Source organism: Vanacampus margaritifer, chromosome 1 (genome assembly GCF_051991255.1).
Source record: "Vanacampus margaritifer isolate UIUO_Vmar chromosome 1, RoL_Vmar_1.0, whole genome shotgun sequence".
NCBI classification, from domain to species: Eukaryota; Metazoa; Chordata; class Actinopteri; order Syngnathiformes; family Syngnathidae; genus Vanacampus; species Vanacampus margaritifer.
Genome location: NC_135432.1, coordinates 17,260,622 through 17,286,291, shown reverse-complemented (window position 1 = coordinate 17,286,291; position 25,670 = coordinate 17,260,622). Strand labels below are relative to the sequence as shown.

At 40.4% G+C, this 25,670-nt stretch overlaps 1 protein-coding gene and 1 long non-coding RNA gene across 7 annotated transcripts in view; one reads left to right on the top strand and one right to left on the bottom strand.

Annotated features, from left to right (window-relative positions):
* Window positions 1-25,670, bottom strand: part of agrn (agrin) — a 257,946-nt gene that overhangs the window by 159,474 nt on the left and 72,802 nt on the right. For 5 of the 6 annotated variants that reach the window (XM_077578600.1, XM_077578608.1, XM_077578613.1 and 2 more), the window contains one exon: window positions 7,942-7,980. In XM_077578600.1, coding sequence (XP_077434726.1) covers window positions 7,942-7,980 — 39 coding nt within the window. Of the gene's footprint in view, window positions 1-7,941; window positions 7,981-12,057; window positions 13,930-25,670 lie in introns of those variants that run through there. The other variant, XM_077578635.1, reaches the window with a different exon arrangement.
* LOC144059509 (uncharacterized) lies at window positions 11,425-17,539 on the top strand. The gene is made up of 3 exons (XR_013295675.1): window positions 11,425-11,495; window positions 13,517-13,684; window positions 16,159-17,539. It is a non-coding gene; the product is annotated as an uncharacterized LOC144059509 (long non-coding RNA).

Genomic DNA, 25,670 nt, shown 5'->3' with positions numbered 1-25,670 from the left:
AAATCGTAAAGGCTGCACACAAAAAAAAAGCTTCATAGTGTAGAGGTAAAGAGCAAGCCTGAGGATTTATACTTGCAGTGTGAGGAATGCAATTTTTCTGCTTTCCATTTTCATGTAGCCCTCTACCCGAGCTGATTTAAACTCAGATGTATTCAATTACTTGCAATCGCATCCACATCACATCATCAGCCAACCGGTAAAAGTGGGAGGGGGAAAAACAAGCAATGATAACGATTAAAAGTGGAAAAAGTCAAACTTTAAATGTCAAAATAAGAAACTTGTAAGTGGAATTATGGCGATGTGGTGACAGGAAGCAGCTGTGGCAAAATTAGAATCTCCTGACACCAGTGGCTAATGTCACAGCTAATAAATCGCAGGTGGAAGCCCTCACACTGTTATTCTGCACATTGTGTGTGTGCGTGAGCGTGTATCAGCTGTGCAGGAAGTTCGAGCAACGGTAATCTAGAAATGCCACCTGGTCAAGCGCAGACCTCCGCCAAGGCTGGTCCAGCATTATGACAGACTACAAATGTATCTGAACTGGGGTCACCATGGCAACAGCAGACAGACTGTGGCCTTCCTTATACAAGCCTGGGCAGCATCAACATCACGCCAAAGCTGTTATTCGGCTGTCAAGTTATTCCCTACTGTAGCTTTAAAGCCTATTTACAGTATATATCTCCTACAAGGTAGTAGTGCCGCTCCACCCAAGATGTGCTCTGTCTCTATAATGAGCTTGGACCAAATATCCATTTTCAGTAAATGTAGCTGCTTCCTCTTCTTTAAAAGAGCACATATACACACACAGCACTTGCACTGTTGACATTAACTCCTAATTATAAAGACAGAAGGGTGGTAGGGGGGCTAAAACTGGAAGAGTTTAGAACTACCAGCATGCTTACTCACTTACTGTATAAGGGGAGCTTTTTATTTCTCATGACTTGTTTTTATGCCTGTCACATTATTACCACGAGCAGCTAACTCTTCACAGAGTAAAGCACAGTTTAAATGAGCCTGTTGGTGTTACAGCGCTACTGTTTCATGGAGTGTACTTAGTAGCTCCATCAGTCGTGCTGCTTTTATTGTGTTTGGAGCGACTGTGGCTGCGTTTCCAACAACATTGGCGAAAGATTGCTGACATTGACTTCTGTTCTTCATTTTTTTTGGAACATTGGCAACCACTTTGTGCGCATTACCATATTAAGTACGTCTCAACCAACCTCTGCACATTCAGCATTTTGTCAGTCTTCTTCTAACCACTTCAATGTCAAAATCAACTATATGACAGTCATGGAAAAGCGAGTGCACATCCATTTTAGCTTTATGGGAACATCATTTTAGAGCACAGGTTTGTAATGCACATTAAGGTGCTATAAGTTACATGCATGTACTGAAAACAAGCCCCAGGGATGTTTATTAAAGCCATTTTAGGTGCAGACAAGCTGGTAAACAACATCATGTGTCTTGATCATCCACTTTGCTTCTGGCTGGCTTCACGTGGCAGCAAACAATATGTGAGCTCTTTGCACAAATAGCAAATCTATTATTGTTTATTGATGTCTTTTCTGTACACTCACATGTATAAAAAAAATAGTGTAGCAGAAGCATTACCATAATAGTGATTTACCAGCCTTCTTTCTTCGACTTGCTCCTGCTTTTGCTGTCATAAATAATATTAGAGAGGACAACGAGCAGCATCTACCGAAGCGTTATTGTGTATTGTGAACATACATAATGTCAGTCATATGTCACTGAGGCATGGGTTTAGGTGTTGTAATGGTGTGAGGCAGAACACAACGTGGTTGTCAAACTTGTCATGACAGCATCCATGAAATTAATACAGCACATCACACTGAAAGGGACAGTTTTATTTTTTTATCTTATTATTTAGCAATATCTAGTGGTGAACTAATATTCCAAATAATGTGCAAAAAATATATGTTCTATCACATCTATCTATCTTACATATAAAAAAAAAAAGAAGTAGGTCTAGTAATCGCTAATTATATTACATACTGTAGGTCGTGTGTGCCGTGCCGTGCCTTGCAAGAGGCCGACATGTCTCGCCGCCATCTTTCTGCTACGGGTACTCAAAAGAGAAGAACTTTGCAAAACGTAGTTAGCCTCTGGTGGTGCTTCCAGATAGCGTCTGACCCAATGGGTCGACCACTGCTTAATCTTTCACAGCTGGGGCCTGCAGTTTTGTTGCCCCGCTTTGTCTCCATCTGCTTTGCTCTTGCTAGCTTTTGCTAGCTTCTCCTGCTAGCCGCTGTTGTTATGAAGCACGTTTACGTGTATGTACTCACTCACATACAAAAAATATATAATATATACTATATATATATTATATATATATTATATTATTATATTATTGTATATATATATATATACAGTATATATATATATATATATATATATATATATATATATATATATATGTGTGTGTATATGTATATATATGTATATATATTTAAAAAAAAAAGAGAGAAAGAAAAAAAGCATTTTTTTTTAAAAATATTTTTTTTTTTTTAAAAAGGAAAGCAATGATGATGTCAAATCGAATGAACAATACTGAGCTCTCCTGGAAAAAAAAATTAAGCACGTTTACGTCTGTCGATCGGGGTGAGTACAGATGGTCTCTCTCGTTCCACGTATTTTTGTCATAAATGTCATGAAGCATTCGGTGAATATGCAGAAGCACGTGGCGAAAAGGTGGGCATCGTCATCGATGGGAATTGACGATTAACAGAGGTGCCCAGCTCTGGAATTAACTTTACAATGTTCCACTGTCAACAGAGAGCATTGAACCGTGTGTGTGTGTGTGTGTGTGTGTGTGTGTGTGCATATGTATGTATGTGAACATTTCCTCCCCTCCACCACTCTAACCGCTTAAATAACTTCATACAGCCTCATTACGGAAGACAATGACTGTGATGGAGGACTCAGTTAACAACAGGAAATCAGAGAATGATGTTGTTCAGCAACACATTGACATGGCAAGACATTTCGCTCAATCTAATTATCATATCTCACCCTAATTAACATATTAATCATGACATTCATCATTCCGGTTATGTTTTAGTGTGAGCGTGTATGTGCTTTTTTTTTTTTTTTTTTTTTTAAAACCCACTTCTGTCGACACCACCCAACAATTTAATTACAGCCATCACTGCCTGAACACCTTTCATTTTAATATAATAAACTAATTATGATTATTAAGGAGGAACGTAAGACAATAAGTCGACATCTCAACATGAATGAAATAAACCATTCCCAGCATATTAGTGCATGCTAATTTCCTGCAATATGTCAAGGTGAAAAGGGTACTTTCCCTCGGTACCTCCATGTTGATTGATAAAGGCTTTGATTAGCAAGCGGAAATAATTAATTATCTGACCCATACTACTAGGTTATTCCATCTATTTTTTTCTTAAAGCATATTAAACATAGTTGATTTTCTTTTGTTTTAATACATTAACATTATTGTATCAACATAAAACAAATAAGGGGTAGGACGTTTTTAACTTCTTCTTACCCCTTTTGAACATATAAACTCTTTTTGGTTTCTTCCTATTCTTGTTTTTATTTTATACTTGTAAAATATGTATAATGTATATGTATATAATGTGTTTTCTTCACGTTTATATGTTCAATAAAAACATAACCCCCCCAAAAATAAATAAATAAATAAAATACGGGATTGAAGCAATAAACGTTCAGAGAATTAAAAAAAAAATGCTTAAAATGCTTAAAAAATGGCCCTGACATACTGTACATCATTTTGCCCACTTTTCTTTTCTCCTTCTCCTCCATTTCTTTTCAGTTTAGACCAAAGATACGTTGATCTGTACATGGGGCTGGGTTATAAAATGAGCAAAATCAACATCAGCTTGACAAGACTCTATGCAACAATACTCAACTAGGTCATGTAAAATTATTATTTTGGGCAAACAGCAGTGTTTTTCCTTTCACTGCACCTATTTGCTGTAATATTTTGGCAGTGTATATTTGCAGAATTAGGAAGGGAGGAAGAATGCATTCAAAACATTTGTGTGGTGAGTGGTGGGTGACATTTGAGGTTAATTAAACTGCAACTGAATGTTATTTCTACTCTTTTGAATAAACCTTTAACATGACGCACATGATGGGGTCATGAAATGAAACAGAGCATCCTGACCATGAGTTTTGTGTACTTTTGAAGGGCATTCAACTTTGTTTTGGTGGAGTCAAGGCCTCCACAGGGGTCAGACATGAAAACGCTTCTGTGAATTTCTATTTGTGGGCAGGCAACTTTAACAGCATGCATTTGCCAACTTAATGTGAGACCTTCTCAGCCAGTAAACCCACCCCGCCTCTGAGATGCAGAAGATATTTTGTCTCTGTTGTTTGAAATCTATGATGTGAAAAGATTTAATTAAGATAGGCTGAGGAGTCATAATTAATTCCGCTCCTCTCTGAGTCAAGCATATTGCCAAGAACATAAGAAAGACTCAAGCAGAATAAATTGCACATTTGTGTATGTGTGTTTAAATGTAAGCCCCGACCACCCCACTTTTCCATGGTTTCTAATGATGTAAAATGTTTGGTTCCTGTAGTATCCCTGAGCTGGCAAAATGGAATATTCATTTGGAGATAGTGTTGTGCTCAAAGTGTAAACAACCATGCAGCCAATTTTTTTGCAGGGGTCCCACTGCCTTTGATCAAATCTAATATCAGTCCTACAGGGTATACTTTGTCTGTCACTCAGGAATAACCTCTGGAGAACTCTGTTATACACCAAAACTGGCTGCTGTCAAGAGAGCTGTTCGCAAAAAGATTGCAGACCTCCGGCAAGGCCTTAATATTAGTCACCCTAGAAATGAAAGCGTGATTGACTGATCTAGGCTCTTGATACTTCAAAAGGAGGTACAAATCATCCAGATCCAACTGTGGAACTTGTGATTCCAAAGGAACAAAAAGTATTTAGTTCCGCCCAAAAAACAACAATTTGATTTATTCAATTTACATGTGCTCACACAGTAACATTTGGTTCGTCTCACGAAACATGTGGAACAAGACGGCTTGAAGAAGAGCGGTCTGGTGGTAGAAAACCCACCACACATGAATCTAACAGACAAGACAACATTATGGTTTCCATATTGTCATCACATAAAACAGCCCAAGAGTGTTAATTGGGTTAATCCAGTCAAGTTATGTCTTCATGCATAAGATTTTTACTGGGCAACTTTAGGTTTCATTATCAAAATAGTGGCGTGAACATTACCACCACTAACCACAGCCAACAAATCATTGGTTTTATGTTGCTGATTCCAATACCGATCATCCATGAGTGTGATCGTCCAATTCTGATAACGATCAGGATTAGATGCACATGTTTCAATCTCAGAGTTGCTCACTAATTAGAATATTATTAAGCAATTAACATATAAATATTTTTTTAATTAGATTAATTAAAAAAAAAAAACATTAAACCCAAATTTCCATTCTTTATTACACGAAAACAGGACATTATTTCAAATTGGCAGTACAAAAAAATGCATGATGATTCTGTTACCGATTTGATCTGTAGCATGCGCGGTGTTAAGTAAAAGGGTTAGGGACGCTACACTGCACACATGCTGGTCTCTAGTTGCCTGCAGGCTGCGGGTGATTGGCAATAAAAGGTATTGATTGACATATGCCAATCATGCACCCTTCCAAAGAAACCGGCCAATCAAGATTGGTGGTCAATTGAATTGATCGGAACACCACTAAAAAAACTAATTTTCTTGAAAGCTTTGCGCCTATTATAAAAAATGTTTCTTTACTTTCTATTTTTTTATGACCTCAGGGATGTTTATTACCAAAATGAAATTGGAAAATCCTTGCAAGAATATAACCCATAATAAAAACAAATCCAGATGCTATATCAAAAGCTGTAGTCAGGAAGTTGCACAAAAACAAGCCCAAGGAAACAGGACAAACTTATTCAGATGACAACATAAACACTAGAGGTCATCCCTACAGAACCGCTTGCTCCAAAATTAAGAAGTTAGCTCATTTGTTGTCCTCCATAAAGAACTTTCTAAAGTACACTTCTAATACCCTAAACTGCCTATTAGCAGAGCTTTCTAGCTTTGGCCAAACATCTAACAACTGTCTTATCATTAAAAGACAACAGGCACTAAAGAACGTGGCTGAGCAGAGCTAATTAAATGCTGTTTTGTGACTTTTATCATTGTAGGGACTGGTGATTATAGGTCATTCATCTGGCAGGGAAGGAGACTTCACATTCATCTGTGGGTGGTGCACAACATAAATATCTAAGAGCTGGGGTAATTTGTCCCCCAAGACCCAGGATTCTCTCGCTCTAATTTGCAAAATAATTCCTTTACAATCTGTGAGCCAAAAAGGAACGTCTCATCAACAGCAGTTCCGAGACAAACTGGGCTGTTCAAAAATGCGCTCTGCTCGCTATCCTTGTCTGTGATTTCATGTAATTAAGAACCAGGGAGTGGAGTGTCCTTGGCGTGGAGGGCGGATTCTGTGGAAGCCCTGCTTGTGCTCTTTGGACCAGATTTGACTAATGACATGGTTATATTAGCCCTTGGATGCTGGGGAGCATCTTCTAAATCACCCCTCCACGACTACTAAACCTCCAAATAGTGGCCAACTTGTATTGAGGCAGACTGTAATTGTCTCACTAATCTCCCCGGCGTTAAATGACCCGCAGAAACAGCGTCCCACCGGACAGGCTTAATCCACTGATTGGAGACTGGCCTTTTTGTTTTCCTTTCGACATAAAAAAACATAGGGTTGCTGATGGAAAGCCTACAGAACTATTGGAAAGGTAATTAAGAACCAGCAGCGGTTTTTAAACGCTTGACTTGTGCAGAAACAAACTGTGCCCCAAGACACGGAAAATACATGGTGAATGCTGGGCTGAGTCCATCAGCAGGATTTAATTTCTTTTGTGTGAGTAAAATTCGATCAGTGCACGGCAGACATCCCAAAAGGGAATCACATTCTGTCACAATATTTGCTTTTCAAATGTGTGCTACTGTTTGCCATTTGTCAACTTCTTTGAGTTAATATCATTAAAATGCAAATAAATTACTGCCCTAAATTGTATTGCCTGCAATCAAATCTCAAAAGCTTTTGGCGCACAACAGCTCAATAAGAAGATGCAGGTGGAAGCCAAAGTAAAGAAATGATCAATGCATCCACTTCAACAATATCTCAATACAGTAAACAGCCTATTAGCGCTAACATCCCTCTGATGGACACGGTTCTATCACTAAAATAAACCGGCCTATGTGGGGCACGATGGAGCACTTAGTGTATCAAAGTAGGATTCAGCAGCATCGAGGTCTGGCTGGAATCATTATACTTATTCGCCCTTTAGGCTCCCAGCTTTGGTGCCTACCAATAAGCAGGATGATCCATTACCTTTAGAGCTTGCAAAAGCCCAGCCCAGGGCGTTGAAAAACTACACAACTAAAATCTATCAAGCACTATCACATTGTGCTACAGCTGATAAATATTCATGCTGAGGCTTGAAACAGAGATGTGTTGGGTTATGTTAAAGGTTGCAAAAAATGCAGAAAGCAACTACGAACTTCATGATCTGTATGTGACAGAAAATTAACAAATGAATATTTATCTAAGGTGCCTTTAGTGACAGTAAGAGAAATTGTCCAAAGATAATTTCCATTATTTTCCCTCATTTACATTAACAGTGAATATATTTAACTAACATCTCCATTAAATGACAACATCAAGGAAAGGACAGAAGCACTGACGATATACGAATTTATACTGTGCATAAGATAAAAATATTGACCCATGATCCTGAACGATAATGACTGTAGCCAACTTTCTGTTCAGAGTCTTTAGTTATCTGCAGTATCTGATATCCTCATAACAACAGTGGTCAACAATGAGAAAGCGCAGAAGACTTACCATCAGGAGGCTGAGCAGGTGTAAAGTGAGGAGGCTTGTCTGAAAGAGATAAGAGCAAAAAATTTGTTTTTTTAAATCCTGCAGCAAAGATTGGGTAATTAAAACACATTTTGCCATTTACAGATCATGAGGTTATTATTGATATACCGGTACGTACATTATGACACACAATTATTGTTTTGGGGGTTAAGAGCAATAACATATTGAGAGGTGTGTAATTTTCATTGGAAAGAGACATACATACATACATTTGTACGATGTTGCCATTTCCTAAAATAAAGGGAGCATAATATCATTACTGTACAGTGTACAGTGTAGCTGCAAGTGAATCACAACCTGAACTCTTGGACACAAGCCATCCTTTATGGACGTAACCAATTGCCGACATTTGAGATGAGTGCAAGTTTTTTGGCTCATGTCGCGAACTCTTGTACTTTTATAAACAGACCAAATTGGAATGTGATCCACATACAGTAAAACTGTAACCTGTGTTCTGTGCATTAAAAAAATCAACGAATAGGTAAACGATCTGAAATACTTGTGATTCATACTTGGTTAACTTGTACAATGGAACCAAAAAATGTAGATGTCCCACAAGCTTGTACATTTCAGACTTCAACAAGAAGATTTGGAATGAATACGACTTCAAAGTGACCTAATATTTCTGAGCTCAGACATCAAAGAAGAGATCAGCATAACTTAAATGTTTACATTATATCTAAACGTACAGTGTGTAGGATTTAGTCCTATCTAGTGGTCAAGTAATAGAATACAACAATTTTGAAGCACGCACACGATGGTGCCTCAGACAGACCACACTGTAAGCCTCCCACCAGCTACTACCGATTATTATTATTTGGAGTGAGCAAGCAAGCGAGCAACCCGGCGAGTAGGAGATAGCTTGAACAACGCTCAAGAGCGGCAGCAGGAACGAGCTGGAGCGGCTAACAAGAGCGTCTAGCGGGAGAAGCTACCAAAAGCTAGCAAGAGCAGTAGTAGAAGTAGAGGAAGACAAGTGGCAGGAGCCCATATCATAGGACTGAGCAACGACCACCTGCAGACCCCAGCTGTGGAAGGTCAGCGGCGGTCGACCCATTGGGTCCGACATTAGCTGCAACTACCACTAGAGGCTAACTCTGTTCGTAAAGTTCTTCTCTTTTGGGTATCCGTAGCAGAAAGAGGGTGGTAGGTGTGACATGTACAATATAATATAAACACTAGACCTTTGATTATATAAAAAAATATATGTTGATGTGATAGAAGATAACATTTTTTGCATATTATTGAAATTACTAGTGTTTTTTTAAATTAATATATTATTAGTTCAGCACTAAATGGTGCTAAATAATACACTCTTTCCCTTTAACAACTTCCACACAGATTGACTACTATTTCCATAATTTTCTGTGGCTAAAATTGTTTGGAAATATGAATGACTCTGAGCTCGACCACAAGACATCAGAATGAGTTATGTTCAACCTTGGAGGCGTGATAGCTTGAAACTTCACGTAACAAAAAAAAAAAAACACTATGCCAACATAACGTGCTCCTCAAAGATATATGGATCCCAGAGCAGCAGCTAGCTGGAGTGCAGAACTCAATCAAACCTCCATCTCCACTCGGATGCCAGTCTCACTAAACAGAGCCCCCTGGTGGGTCAGGGCTGCCTTCGCACCAAATTTCACACCTTAACATCAATCTGCCCGACTGCACTGCGAGGAATAGTGAGGACGATAAAAGACATCAATTAAGCCACCAACAAAATACACTAATGCGCAGATCCACAAGTCTTTCTCCACACTTTCCAAGAATGCTGAGACAAGGCCGACTTTGAAATCGAGACTGACAGAGAATTGCTTGTCAACAGCTGGGGGCTTCAGGGGGAGAAAGAGAGCGGGAACAACAAGAGGAGAGTGGAAAGACGAGGTCGGGGGCTTGAAGTGAATAATGAAGTGTCTGCTGAAGCCGTGTCCCAGTCACTCATGACGGGAGCCTTTTCCAAGCTTTCTAGTGAAAGGCAGATATCGCTGTGAGATAAATATACAGTACATATGTAAAGGGTCTGGTCAAAAGTTTTGGGACACACCTATTTATTTATTAAATACAAAGTTGGGCTACACCTCTTAACAATCCCAGAACAAGCACACGCCATTATTCCTTTCCCTCAGTGTTTTACCTGTTTGTCAATTGTGCTGATATTCCAAAATCACATGACCAGAGAAAATACATGCACATGCATGCAAACACACACAGTACACCTAGAGCATACTAAGAGAAAGATGACATACAGTAAGAGGTGAAGGATAGGGTGGAGAAACAATTTGTCCAATTTTCACGGACATGATAAGCTCTTTTCAAAAAACATATTAGTCTTCTCCCATCTCACTTTCTTGGCACAGCGGCTGCCTGTTTGAATGTCACCGCATGAACATCATTCAGCCAATATCTTTAGTGAATCAATAAGTGTCTGAGTGTGACATTTAGCCATGTGCAGGAACAGAAGACGTATGATTTTGTGTGTCGCTTTTCCCCTTTCATGTGTAGTTCAACACCTTGACAGCGCACGTGTGTGTGTGCGTGCGTGCGTGCGTGCGTATAGCAACATGCAGCATGAATGAGTGCAACCACAGTCATTCTTGAATCACATGCTGACTTCATCCATCTCTACAGTACACATTTTCACCCCCTCCCACACACATAGACACACCGGTTTGCTCATTTAAGAAGTAATGTTTGGCCAACATTGTGTGACATTCTGTCTGTCTCGAAATGAGGTTAGAAATGAGCTGCCCTAGCCCAGTTGCCACCAAAAGTGCAACATGAGAAGCAAAGGCTCGCAAGGATTAAACAGCATAGAAACGAAAAGTGACATAGCCAACTGGTTTTTGGATTTTACTCCGCCTTCTCTCCAGCTTGTATTAACATGTAAAATGGATTGTTGATGCTTTGACAAAGTTGAGAAAGGGTATACACACTTTCAACTTAAGGTTTGGAATTACTATATACACTGTAGCTGAGTTGTGAAGTTCAGGAAATAAATTGATGCACATTCTCAAACATTTAATGAGAAATTTGAACAAAAACAACAGTGGATATGACCTATTATTATAACATTATTTACTATTTGCATAGAGCCTTGTGTCCCGAGTCCCGGCGTATTTCACCAGCTCCATTTGTCTCACTTTTACGCAGGTAATGCCCCGTTCTGTTTGTCAGCAAACCAATTGTTTGGACAATGTGTATGTTATTCACACAGTTGTCATAGCGATTCATACAAAAAAAAACAATTAAAAAAGGAATTCAATTGTTAAATTCCTTCCTATTTACATTCACATTTATGTTTGCGTTTTCATTCTCATCCGCATCTAATCGCTAGCAGCTATGTTTTCGTCATACTGGAAGTAGAACTACTTCCTGCTTCTGTGTCTAAGAATCATGGGAATTGTAGATTTTCTGGCAGCATATTTCCAGTGTTACAATGTGACCGCCGCGAAGCAAGAGGAGCAGCCAGTTTCCAATAGCTGCTGGGGCTGGGCAAAAAAGATTGGATTATGGTAAGTGCATTGCGTTGTTTAGCACTGTTGAACTGTCAACAAAGATACAGCGGCATTTAGCATTAGCTAAAGTCATAACACAACCACCGGTCACCAGATTGACTATCAATGAAATTTATTATGAATATTTCCTAGTGAGAACTTATTTTATATGTGATTTTCAGTGAAACTGTAGTGTCCCGGTTCTGGTCAAATCAGGTCGCCCTATATTAGTCTTTTCCACTTCTAATTTCCAAAACCATGACTGTCTTAATCCACTTTGAAAACTTTTCTGTTCCCATCCCATTGGCCATTTTCTGGAGCTGAATCAAGAGTGTAGGGAAAAGGAAGCGAGAAATTAATACAGTTCAACTTATCTACATTTGTGTCCTTTCCAAGGGTTGTTAGAAGAAACACTAACAGCTGTGCACCATACCAAACTGAATCAAACTGTACTCATATGTAAACAACGTTTTTCTGCCTGCTTTTTCGGTGCAACAAGCAAAGTCTGGTACATTTAGACGGCATACATCTGCAAAAACAACGACTGGGTGAATGCGGTATTCAAAAGGTGTAAACCTACAGTTATTAAGGAAGAGAAGTACGGCAAATCCCAGCGTGGACGTGGCCAGCAGGATCAGGCAGATGTTGCACGGGATCATGAAGTAACGCACTACCAGAGACACTTTGTGCTGGTACCTCCGCTCCCGCTCCGGCGGTGTTGGCGAAGGGTAATGGCACCCGGCCATGGTCCACTCCATTGACCCCCTTCCCTCCATGGCGGCCGAGGAGACAACGGGGCGAGGAGGGCGTCGAGAGGCGCCCAAAGACCCGTTGGAGAAAATGATGGCGGTTGAGCGAACGACGCCCAGAGAAGAAAGACAAAAAAAATGCAGCTGTAACGGTCCGCTTTTCAGGTGCGTTTCCAGCCGTGGACCGTGATTGGATTGTTTCCGGCAGAGAATGGTAGTTGAAAACTTTCAGCCGTATCCAGGCAATTCATTTTTAAATCACAATAACATCCACGTGGGGGGAGAAGCTTGGACAGAGGGGGACTTGTTGGACTCAGCCCACCACCTGTCCATACTACCGCTTACTACCTACATCCTGTCGTGGCCCCTTGGGGAAATCCTGATGTCCCTTTGCGAGTGGTGGGAATGTGTTAAGACTCAAGAGTGAAAATAAAAGATTGGTATAAGTGGGTGGTGACAATGAAGTTGTAAATATGCACAAGAGAGTGCTACACTGCTATGCCTCCAAGTGATGAAAAAAAGTATGGTTAAAAAATTGTAATATATCCACACGGAAAACTCCGACAGGAATCCTCTTCTGTTCTTATAGTGACCCTGACTGCCGATTTGTTGATTTGGGGATTCCCTTTTCCTAAAAGCGCTCCACCTCCGTGTCAAAAGCCCTTAGAAACCACGCCAAGGTCTGGTGCTCACCAGCAACATGTCAAGTATTTCCCTAAGAACCAAGCATCTTATTCCAACGTCACCGTGGAACCTCGGAGCTCGCTACTCTCATGAACAACAATTTGCTCCTGTAACTCGACACAGCTGTTTCTTTATATCCCGCGGAAAAGCTGGTCACGGTGAAGAGATACACAAGTGTGGCAACCTGACACCGGCACTGGCGCGTATCTGTTGCAGCAGATTAGCAGCTGGATCCCTTAAAAAAAAGAGCATGTGCTCTTGGGCTTTCTATTCTTCCTCTTCCGTGGCTCCAAAGTCTGAAGAAGTGTTAAAAAGCGAGAAAAGTTGAGGATTGCGATCCACGCAACCTGTCAGAGTGGTTCCATGAGGATGAGACACAAGATCAACGCTCTAAAGGGAATAACTCTAAGAGGGTGAAAAGTGAAACTCAGCCAGAGGTGGAGATTTGTGGCGCTCTCCTGGAGCAGATTAACGCCACAACTAAAAATCCCAACTGCAAAAATGAGAGAAAAAGGTTCTCATTTCACTTCAATCCAGTTTATCATCATGCTCTGTTACGGCTCCTTACAGGAAATAACTTCTTCACTCTCTACCCTCTTTCATCAGTTTATTGTCAGCTGTTCCCTGACCATCCATTCCTTTGGATTGTCTTGATCCATGCCTGTGGTCTTGGCCACGTGGAATTATGCGTCCCTTCTCTGAGGTGGACCCTCACAGCAGTCAGCAGCCAAAGCGACAAAGCGGACTTCGGCACGCTTAATCCCCCGGCAGCAGGTAGTGGTCCCAGTGTCAACAGCCTCGGCCGGCTGAAGCAGCCGTGAGTGAGCCAAGTCCGCGCACAGATGTGGCAATAGAGAAAGCGCGAGTGAGAGATGGGGGGTGGGAAGTAAATGATACGGAGGGGGGGGGGTGTTGCCAAAAAACAAAAAGAAGATCCTTACACTTTGGTCCACCGTATCATTTTTTTCCCCCCCAAGAAAAACAGCAGCGTGTTGCTGGTTTCCCAAACACGCTCCTCCTGAGCCGGTAGGATGGGTGCGAATGAGTGCGTAATGAGAGAAGAGAGAGAGAGAGAGAGAGAGAGAGAGAGAGAGAGAGAGAGAGAGAGAGAGAGAGAGAGAGAAATGGGGGGCGTTGGATGAGAGACTGTCTTAACAAAAGGGAGAAGGGAGGAGGGGTCGGGAATCGAACGAGCAAGCATAAAGGCTTTGCAGAACAGCACTGTCGTCCTACAGGAGGGGAGGGCAACAGTGTAGCGCTAAACAAAAGAGGTTTGAGGTCTTGGCAGATGTCAGCCAACTCCAATTGTTTAGAGTCTAATCAAAAGAATCTCTTGTACAAATGTGTTTTTACAAACCATTAGAGAGGGGTTGACCAACAGATTTTGATAAACTCACCGACTCATCTGTGCATTAAGTGGCTCACTTTTTTATATAACATACAACTCATTACATTTGACTGAAACCTACGTAAATACTGTACAGCTACATTGCTAAACAAATTTATTACACCATGAAGCACATTGAGTTGCCTAGTGTATGAAATGTGCTATAGAAATTAACTTGCCAATTGTCATAAAACAACAACAACATAATTCACACTAATTTTTAATTTGAGTGATGTTTTACCATTTACAACAGGAATTTAAATGTAAATTCCCCCTTTAGTATCCACATTTCAGACGGCTCACTTGAGCTTCTCTGACATTTCTCGAGTAAATCAGAAATTAATAGACATTCGACCATCAAAACATATTTCTTTCTGGCCTGCAATGCAGGGAAATAATCCTAATTTAAAATCAATCCATTTACCGTTACCATTTACCATAATTTGACATCTTCAAGAACAAATAATGTTTTTTTCGTTTTTTTTTAACAATTTAAAAAGCAGTAGTAGGCCTACAGATATCGTATTGCCATTGAGCCGATGCCAGGCTTATCTCAAGATAGGGAGCTCTCGAGTTCCGACGTACGCAATCTATGACTTTTCGACTTTACAACACCCGTGCCTCGTCCGTAGCACCTTCTTTTCGTTAATTTCCCACCATAATCACGCCATTTTAAAGTTATTTAAAATTGTGTTGTTGGAACCTCCAGCAACAGGCGTCCATCAAGCAGTTCGGCTCGCCATCAGGCGCGTCACATTTCCATGTTTAAGTTTCCATTAGCTCCACTTTGCTGTCCGGCAGCAATATTTGTCCGTGTGGAAACACGAAATATTAGTTCCGGCATCTTCCGGGTGGCGCAAACATGTTTTTTATTTTTTTTATTATAGTACAACGTATTTTGATGTAAATATCGACTTTGAAATCCGACTTGAAATTCGGGTTACATCGTCAGCGTAGGAACGGAAGTCGTTCGTAACCCGAGGACTCCTGTATTAGCCACCGATAAACAAAAAATTTAAATAAATCAGTAAGTAAGTTCTTGTCAGTAGTTGTGCTATACTGGAGCAGTTTGACATGGCAGCAAATCATAAGCATCTGAAAGAAGGAAAGGTCCTTCTTCACAATTATGTGTCATTGTGTTAATTGAATGAGTTATATCGGTATCAGTCTAAAAAAAATAAATTGGTATCAAACAATTCGACCTTTTACCAATGTGAAGTACAGTATGTGAATCAAATGGAAGAAGCACGCCAAAAATAAGCCTGAGAAACACCATATATGCGACAAAAAAAGCAGTTGGACTGCGTTGAGATTTTCTTTCCAAAAAGGTAAGCACTACATTCTTAAAATAACTTTGCAGTAACATGAGTAACCACCACAAAAATATTGGATGACATTTGCTCTATTGAAAACGCCCTGTTGTGTTAATCAGAAGAATGCCATTGCTGATGTCACCGTCATGTTTGACCTCTTTAGAAGCAAACTAGTTGATACTAAATCAACAGCGCCTCTGCTGTTTGCACCAAAGTAGTGCACTCCAGTTCGCCTCAACACAACCCACAGCCGCCAATTATGCCCTGCTTTTGCCTCAGACACAAATATGACTAAATCCTCAGGCTCTTTTATTTGCAGCTCTTGCTAAATACAAGAGGTGTGGAGGCATTTGCATCCATATCATATCATTAAATTTTTAAAAGGTATTTTAAAAAAGCCATTTATCACTGCTCTCCTAATGCGATAATGAGGTCATGCTATGTTTCGACTTGGAATAAACTCAACGACAGCAGGCGGCAGATGCGAAGCGGATCGAGCATCAATTATTTATGTTTCTTCGCTCTCTCATGTTCTGTGTCTTCTCCAGCTCCATCTCTGCCTCCATCGTCATCTCTGCCATTCGCTTCCCCGCCACACTGTCTACATACATCCCTGAAATCCCTTTCCTCCTCAACATCGTCATCATCATCAGTATCTCGGCAACCTCTTTGCTTCTTAATAGCGCAACAACCCAAATCATTCAGTTGTATGGCAAAACCTGACTGAAAAAGAAAAAGGTCATCATTATGGTCTGTTTATTGTCCTCTTCACTTTTACAACTGTTTGCGGGCATGAAAAATGTCGAGCAACCGCACCAGGTCAGTGAAATGCTGCATCCTCCCAGCAGAGGGTGACAAGGTTCGGGCAGGAGCCCTCGTCGACATCAAAGCTGAGCCGCTTTGATCCATTTTTAATGCCACCAGTACCGCACAAGGTTAACATCTCTTTCATGAAGCCTTTGAAATTACAAAAACTATTAAAGGAGCTGATCTCCCCTGTTTAATGATCATCATGATCATGATGCTGAGAGGGGGGCGAAGAAAAAAGTTGTGTGCTTGTTAAAGTTTGTGTGCCAAGAGAGACATTTGTCGAGTTCAATAAGTGATTGGGAGTGACGGGTCAATAAGGCGCGTGTGGTTTGTGTCTCCTGGCTGCTACTTTAAGATGCGCACAACAGCTGGCCGTGATGCATGATGATTTCTTCACCTAAAGGCTGCAAGGCTTATCAGCAATAGGAGCAAATCATGCCTTTAAGATTCACTTTAAAGAATACAAGAGACGAGGAGAGATCCCTTACGTCATTTTTACCACAGAAGTTTAATGCGCCTGGAGTGAGTCACACAATTGCCAGTTTCATCATCATCATGTTCAAAGCATCAATGGATGAACTCTGCACATTTTACTTGGCTTGCCATTACACCATGGCAGTGATGTCTAAAGTACGGCCCAGGGGACATTTGTGGCCCACTATATATTTTTCAGTGGCCCACAGCATATACTCAAATTGACATTTGAAACAGCCTGCAAGAGAAGTTAAAACAAAAAAACATAAATATGCTAAGATACAAATAAACTATTTACGACTAAAATAATAACATGATTCCTCTTCAAAACACTATGGTGAATAAATAATTCAATTTTATAAGCAAAATAATCCACTTTCTGCTCTGTGTCAAGGTCTTGTTTATGAACATTAATAGTTCTCAAATGACATTTAAAAATGGTCATCTTATTACAGTTTGCTCTTGTTTTGGTTATGAATGTGGAGGTGGGGTTTGGTCACTGTTCACTGCAGGGGTGGATCTAATCTAGTGTTATGCAGGGCCCCGAGGCCACCCCAGAATCTTCAGAAAAGAAAATTCTCAACTATTTGCCATATCACCTTTAACAGAAAACTGTTCTGTAACAGGTTTTCAAAATAAGTACAAAATACAAACCCTATACAGTGTAATTGCTTTCTTGATTGATTTTTGTGTGTTAATAAACTTACAAGCAAAACATGCATCATTCCATTATTATTTTTTTCTGTATTAGCCCTCAAATAAAAATGTTTCTGGGTAGTCCCATTGGTTTTTGAGGGCAACAGAAGGATAAAATATCCTGGACATATGAATGTCATTTAATGAAATTATGTTCACACATTGTGAGCGTACATTTTCATCTTAAAAGCACCCACAGCAGATGTTTAAACTCCCTGAATTGTATGAAAAGTGCTAAGGCATCGTTATGCGCTGATTTCCTTATGGTCAAAGCCAATATCTGCAGGATTTGCAAAGCTGTACCCTGAAAGCGAGAATCCAAAGTAGAAAAAATAAGTACATGAAGATGACTAAGCACACAAGGGATGTACTTCTTAAGAAGCAGCATTTATTTTCTGGGTTAGACCGGGTCAAAACTCTTCCGAAAGTAAGTATGTTGTCAAACTTGTTTTGATGGCTCTACAGGCTTCATTGAGTAAGATTATATTTCCTCTAAAGTTTTCTGTCTGTTCTTAAGATTGGGTATATTTGTCACAAAATGGTCATAAATACAACATAACATGCTACAACATCAATCCATCTATCATCTTTCAATCAAGACTTCTAAAACCTTTGCAATGTATCAAGGGCACACAAATGATGCTTTTGGGGTCATTCGTTTGACATGTGTTGAATCGTGTGCAGCGGGGCGTACAGCCCAGTTTGCAGAGGGGAGGACTCGCTGCAGGTGGGCCAATTGTCTTACTGAGGTATTAATTCCAATCATCATTAACTTGCCCTGCAACATTAACCTCGCTCTGCAAGCTGAATTCTCGCGGTATTTGTGTGGTCACAAACTCCGAGCCCATTGATTTCCACCGATTCAAACCACTGGTGGTTCGGACCAATCACAGAGCGACATTGTGTATGAGGGCGGGATATGCAGCATTGACGAAACCAGGAATTGCAGACATCTAACATGGGCGAATGGACGCTGCAATTAATTCTGTTATCAGAATTACTCACCGTTTCCTTTTTGTATGTTGAACAGCTGCGTTTCGAAGATGACATTTGCATCCGTTGCTGTGATTGGCCAAAACAAACGTGAACAAGATGCCGCCATCGTCCAATCAGCTCGAAGTATTGTACTGAATGTCCCGCCTTTGATTGGTATTGTGGAGAACTCTCTTGGGTGAATCACAATTATCAATCTGGCTATTGCCAGGTTACTGCAACATAGCCTTCTGCTGAATTGCACTTTGTTTTAGCCTATTTTTTTGGTATTCTACATACACACACTATTCAAAGCGTGTTGGACTTGGCCATCATTCCCTCACTTGTGTTTACCTCATGCCTCATCCTAACCCCAACCATTAGTCTGTGAGGGCAAATTGACATACATGTCAACACTAAAAATGAACACTAAGATCATTATTGGACTGTTAACTCAGTAAGTTAGAGACGTTAGTCTCCCAACCAGACGATCCGGGTTTAAGTCTCAGTTTTGTATTTTTTCGCTATTTAACATGGCCGATAGAGGTCGCTAAACTACAATATGTAACACTTGGTCATATTTTGGTGCATGTTACCATAATGAGAAATATGTTCGTTATTGCATGCATGAATGAGAATGTTGTGGACATCTTGGGGAGTATTTAGTCGTGTTAATTTATATTGTGCAAGGTGGCTTCTTTTAGTGAGAACTAATTCAAAATCAAATTAGTTTGCCCATTATTAAAAGACTATTCAATTCTAATTGATTTAAGCGAATTGTTTAGAGAGTTCAGGCAGTACCTCAATGGAACGTATGGGTTTTTCAAGCAGTAGAAATCTGATCCAAAACTGCCAAAGCAGGAAGACATTTGCTTAGTGACTGGGCCACTGCATGTAATTTCATACTGTGACTTGTATGGAAGCATACATTTATCAACTTGATTTCAGTTGGCTTTTTTTTTGTGTATTGACTCACATCATTAACTCATATTTTAATAGAAAATCCTTAGAAGTGTGATTCACACTTAAATAATATAATAATAAATAATTTAGAAGTGGTCACGTAGAGCCAAGTATTTGTACTGACAAACATTTAAGAATCATCCCATTATCTTAAGTGCATTACTTTTACTCACAAATCAAACTAATACCAGAAAAAAACGGAATTGTTGAGGTCAGTAGGAAGAGGTGACATGAGTAAGCTGACACGTACCTGCATATACTGTAAATAAATATGCATATATAAATAAATTATTCAGGGAAATTGAATAACATTGAGTTTGAGAAACAGATATAGTGGGTAAAAGAGACTAAAAACTGCTGGAGCTCAGTTGCAGCATGTCATAATAGTGGAGGTTGACACGTGTGACTGGCATGTGATTGCGGAAAGACCTTAGGAAGCCTCCAAGCCAAGACACAAAAATGAAAAGTCTGGAGGGTCAGCACTGAAAAAGGAGGCTGAAGGATGACACAGATGCACAGTCCTCAGCATTCAGCCAACAAAGATCTGGCACAGTCTTAGAAGGAAGTGAGAAGCATGACAACCAGTCATTAGAAATTGGAAGCTGTCCTTCCAAGAAGGAGGCACCTAATTTACCCTCTATGGTAGCACGACAGATTTGAATTATTTGTGCTTGCATGAGTTGTTCCCCTCACAGGACAAAAACACGTATGGAATGTTAAGTACAATCAAGGCTCTAAAGTCAGAGGTCTTCATATAACTCACATTTTTATCCATTGCAATTGGACCAATTTCTGACCTTGGCTGATTTTTGGTCAGATATTTCCACATGATTGTATAGCATATGCCATCTTCTACGACTAATAAATAACTCCTTTAAAAGCCTGTATCCCACTGAGAGGTGAACATTTGCGACACTAACGAATGTTGATTTCACATTTCCTAAATTGTCTTGTTTTGAACATGCGACACGAGAAACAAAACAAAAAAACATTACAACTGTTTAAAGAATCATTAAAACTGTTTAGAGAACATTAAGGAAACATTAGTACAACCTTGAACAAACCCTGATGAACCCTTACGTGAAATCTATATTTGTTAGCGTCGCAAACGTTAGCCCCACAGTGGGATACGGGTTAGCACACAGCTGTTGTCCGCACATCATTAGACAAAACATTTTGTTAAGAAGATGGAGCTTCACCTCACATCTCTGCCCTCGCTCCTTGCCCGCCACCACTCGTGCTGTCTTTGATGATTTTATGACTAGTTTAGTCGGAATAGCCAAAGCTAGCAAGGCTCTCCTCTCCCACACACACACACACACACAACCAGAGCTGAGGCCACCATCTTTCTTTTTGAATTTTTTTCTCCAGAAGGTAGTGCACACATCTAAATGTAGTAGCCATACCTGGCCACTGGGGGCATATAAAACATAAATTACCACACTACGGTTAAGGCTTAAAAAACAAAGCCACTATTCTCCTTCACAACCCAAAATCTTATTTTTGTACGCTCTGACATCTGAGACCAATGCATTCTGGCATCAGCATTGAACGACCTAGTTGAAACTGCTCTGTAAATTGGCCGTTTTGAAAATGGCATCCCAAAAAAGACATGATTAACGATTAGTCAGCTTCATGGATATTTATTTATTTATTTATTTTTTTAATCACACTTTACTGAATCTATTCCAATCTAAAATACCATACACCACTCTGTGTACCTGAGGAGTAGAAGTTCATTATAAGCCTTCTGTGAGTTTCCTCTATTACCTTTGCAGAGAAATGTAGTTTCAATGCCAAAACTGCTTTGGCCAAAGGAGTGTGTTGCTATTCACAGATGACGATCAGTGCCGAACTGCCGATGCACAAAGTGAACAATTCTTCCATGCACAGCTCCTGTTTTATTTTAATGAGCGTCACGCCTGGCAAAATATTCTACTTTCCATTCCAATTCCATCAAAAGCCCTTATGTGCTGTTTTCTTTTTTTAATGGCAATTCCCTTGTTGGTGCTTTTTTTATTGCATGCATGCCTGGATCTTTCTCTAAACAGTGTAGAACAACATACAGATGCAAAGCAAACATGCTGTATAGCTGATCATTTTTGTCCTATTGAAAGTGACAGCGAGAAGCGATTTCGTAGCAGCGTCCATTCATTTGCATGTACAGAACAGAGCTCGCTCCAGTTTTTCTCTCCGTCTCTGTCACTGGCTGCCTGTCGAGTTGGATCTTCTCTGATAGAGGGAGAGGGGCTATATTAATTGGCCAGCTATGTTGAGATTCAGCCTATAAATGAGACTGCCATCAATTTTACATACATATGCTCACGTTGTTCTTTCAAACTAAGTCAATCACTGTAGTTTCTGCTATCTTTTTCACCCTCATAATTACAGTTCTTTTTAATAGCGGTGCAGTCTGACAGCATGCTGTAATTGTGCCAAAATAAGGAAATCACAATTAGTGTAGCAGCAATCACACAGACAGGCAAATGAATGGCCTGTTTCGCAGCATTTATTATAACTTGAGAAGAGTTGGGAAGGTTAAAATGGAAGCAAATACAGATACAGACGCTCCCCTACTTACGAACATTCGAGTTACGAACAACGGTACATACGAACATTTCTGTGCGTACAGTATGTCGAAAAATGTTCGGAAAGAAATGCTGTAAGTTAGATTTTGTATTGCGCGTAGTGCTTCTTTCCGCCGCTAATACCGACGATTGGCGCTGTGAGAGCTCATTGGAGGCTGAGCAACGTGGCGAGGAGGAGGAGGAGGAAGAAACGGCGGTCCCCATGAAGCAGGAAATAACTTTTGAAGCCGATTCCAGCGACGACGAAGAATCTCTCATGATATAAAATCCTCCTCTTCCTCCTCCTCCATCATCTCCTTAAGCATCGAGTACATCTTCCAAAAGTAAGTTAAACTTCATTTTATTTATCTTATTACGTACATGTACATACTGTGTGTGTCTCTCGCTCTCTCTCTCTAACATACGTAGTACAGTACAGTACTGTACGTATTCTCTTCATTTTATTAAGTTTTTTTCAGTACAAACCAATGCAGGTTACTTGTACAAGCCTTAAACATACTTATATAAACCTTCAATATACTTATATAGGCTTTAAACATAAATTATAATACAAAATATAGCACTGAAGCAACTTACGAACAAATTCACCTTACGAACGATCGTCCGGAACGTAACTCGTTCGTAAGGTGGGGAGCGTCTGTATAGCGTAAAAGTAAACTACAATGACCAGTAGCTGGTGCGAAAATGTAAATAGAATTGTCACATTTTACAAGAGACATTACAAAAAAAAAAAAAAGATAAACAGATCATTTTGGCTGTGTTGCCTAGTTTTGCCTGCATGTACAATGCATCCAGTCAAAGTCTTCTTAGTTAGCTTAGTAGGAAATTAGTATTTTGCCAACAAAACACCATATTTCAAAATCATATAAAAATCATTTAGTTGTTAACCAACAGTGGTTAGAGGATTATGGTAAACCAATTTTTTTCACAAATATTGTCTGAAGATGATTATCCATTCAACTGATAACCCGTAGTACAAATTATTTTTATAAACTCAAAAATCTGCAGAACCACATCGCAATTGCAGTAAGAAAGCCAACGTCGGGAAAAGAGGCTCCCATGCAGCCAACACAACCTCGTGTAACCCAACAAAACACACAAGGATTTTGGCGTTCACCAGAGAACAGAGAAACTTCACGCAACAATAAAATGTGTCTTCTTATTATGCCCGACAGTTACTGTGCATGTCAAGCAAATACACAAGATCCTTATCAATTTCAATAGCGATACATCCAGTCGCTGTTGTCAGGGCGGCGTGGTTCAGTGCGAGAGTGGTCGTCTCACAACCCTAAAAGCATGGGTTCGATCCCAGGCTAATGTGACTGTCAAAGTGTCCTTGAGCAAGTTTTTGAACCCTCAGTTGCTTCTGATGCCATGTCATCAGTAATCAAAATGTAAAGCACTTTGAGGGAGTGTAAGGAGGAAAAGTGCTATATAAATGAAGTAACATTTACCAGAGAAAAGTGGCACCATTGAGAGTACTTTCAATACTACTCAGTGCTAACTAGTGTAGATTTTTAACACTACACAGTGTTAGAGTAACACTGGTTAAGTGTGAAAAAGTAGCACTTTGAAAAGTGTCAGATTTACAGTCATTGGCCTGGACACATAAATACTTTTCTAGTGTTAGATTTTTTGAGGGGCAACACAAAATGAAAAGAGCTGTGTATGTCCCTCGCAAGAAATTGACTGAAGCTTTTTGTGCACGATGACAAAAAGAAACAATTCTTTCTTCATCCAGAGCACAACCGGCAAGACTCAACACGAGCGGGAGCTTATATGCATCAACTCGTCTGTCATCCACAAGTGGCTGGGGCGGAGTCGGAGGGAGGCGGCAGTGGGAGACGGAGGGAGGTCAGCGGGCTTGATTTTTTTCTTTTTTCTTTTACGAGCTAACGCATCACAGCGATGTGTTTGGCGTGTTGCCAGGGCCACAAACCACCTTCTCCATTATTCATCTGGCTAACAAACTGCTTAACGAGGTAAAAGAAAATGAACAACTACAGTGAAAAGTGTGGCCATGAACCGAGACCAGCGACTGCACAAAGACCGCATGCACAGTAGCATAAATAATTGAAGTCCACTCAATAGAATGTTGACCTCGAATGACAGATAACTGTGATTTCAAAATAGGCACCACCGTCACAAAAGGTGTAGCTGATGGATCGTGTGGATCACTTCACCCCAAAGCAAGTGAACAGAAACTGTCAGGAGAAAAAAAAATTGTATTCCCACTAAGACTTCTTGCACTATTAGCAAAAGAAAAGTATTTCTATATACCCGGTAATTGCCTCGGGCTAACTAGTAAATTTTGTATAACCCTGTTTACTATTAAACAAACTAGAATGTCTTTCCTCATATTCCAGCAAAGACTGAAAAAAAAAACTAAATTGTACACCTTTATAGACAGCCACTTCCTGTGTGTCTATGTAACTGAAGGAGAAATGAAGAAAAATGAGAGAAAAAAAAGAAAAACAAGAACGAGCGGGGGGTTTGGGGGGGCTTCCTGGATCCGTAATTTTATTCAAATCTGCACCAAAATGAAATGGTTTCTCTCTTGGCCCATGCCCCCGTGTCCTCATCAAAGCTTCATGAAATTCAGATAAGTCATATTTCTTTTGCATAATCCTGCAAAGTAATAAACCTTCGATAAAAACATAACCTCCTTGGCAGAGGTAAAAATGTGAAGTCCTCCAGATTCTTTTAGTGACAAAACCCAGTAGGTTCCCCTCAAGTCAGCCTCAATTCAGAGGATGCTTTCTACACAAGTCATTACAATCATCTTGCATGCAGCCTGCACACCTGACCCGTCACCTCGGCCCTCTCCCCAAAATGCAAAATGAATCATTTTGCCACAGACGGCAAGCACATGTTACAGAGAGCATGAACAGTATTTCACATCTCGCAAGTCGGACCAAATCCATGCATCCGCGATCTTTACAAGACAGCGGGGGGATGAATTATTGCCTCGTTGCCACGGCAACACCTCGTATGGAGAAAACACCACACCGCGGCTTGAAAAATGGTGATTTGTGAGATTTCATTTTGAACACCATCCCGAAGACGGAGGGGGGAAAAAAAGAGTCGGTGAAATGAGAGTGGAGAGAGAAAAGGAGACGAGTGCGGGCAATGGTCTGCTTGCAGCAAATTGCGGGAGTACGTTCCACAATTTGGCTCACTGTGTTTTTATACGAGGCCAGCTGGAACACCTCTTCTGACATTCATTTCATTTCCATTTCAACACCTGCAAACCATTCCTCCACAAGCGGAATGATAACTACGCCATGCCGGAACACGACATCCTGCATCCAAAACAGGAGGAACATGTCCGATCTTTTTTCACGTACTCCAATTGCCGTCCCAGTGGTCCTCTCAGGTTTCCACTTACACCCCCCCTCCTACTCCATACACCCACCGCCTCTTGATCCAAACCAGATCTTTACCATGTGACCCTTACAAGCCCCACAGTGCCCAGTGGCTCCCTGGGGACCTGAGGCCAGATCGTATGCCTTGACTCACCACGGCAACAAATGAAGCAGGCGCTCAATAGCTCGCTT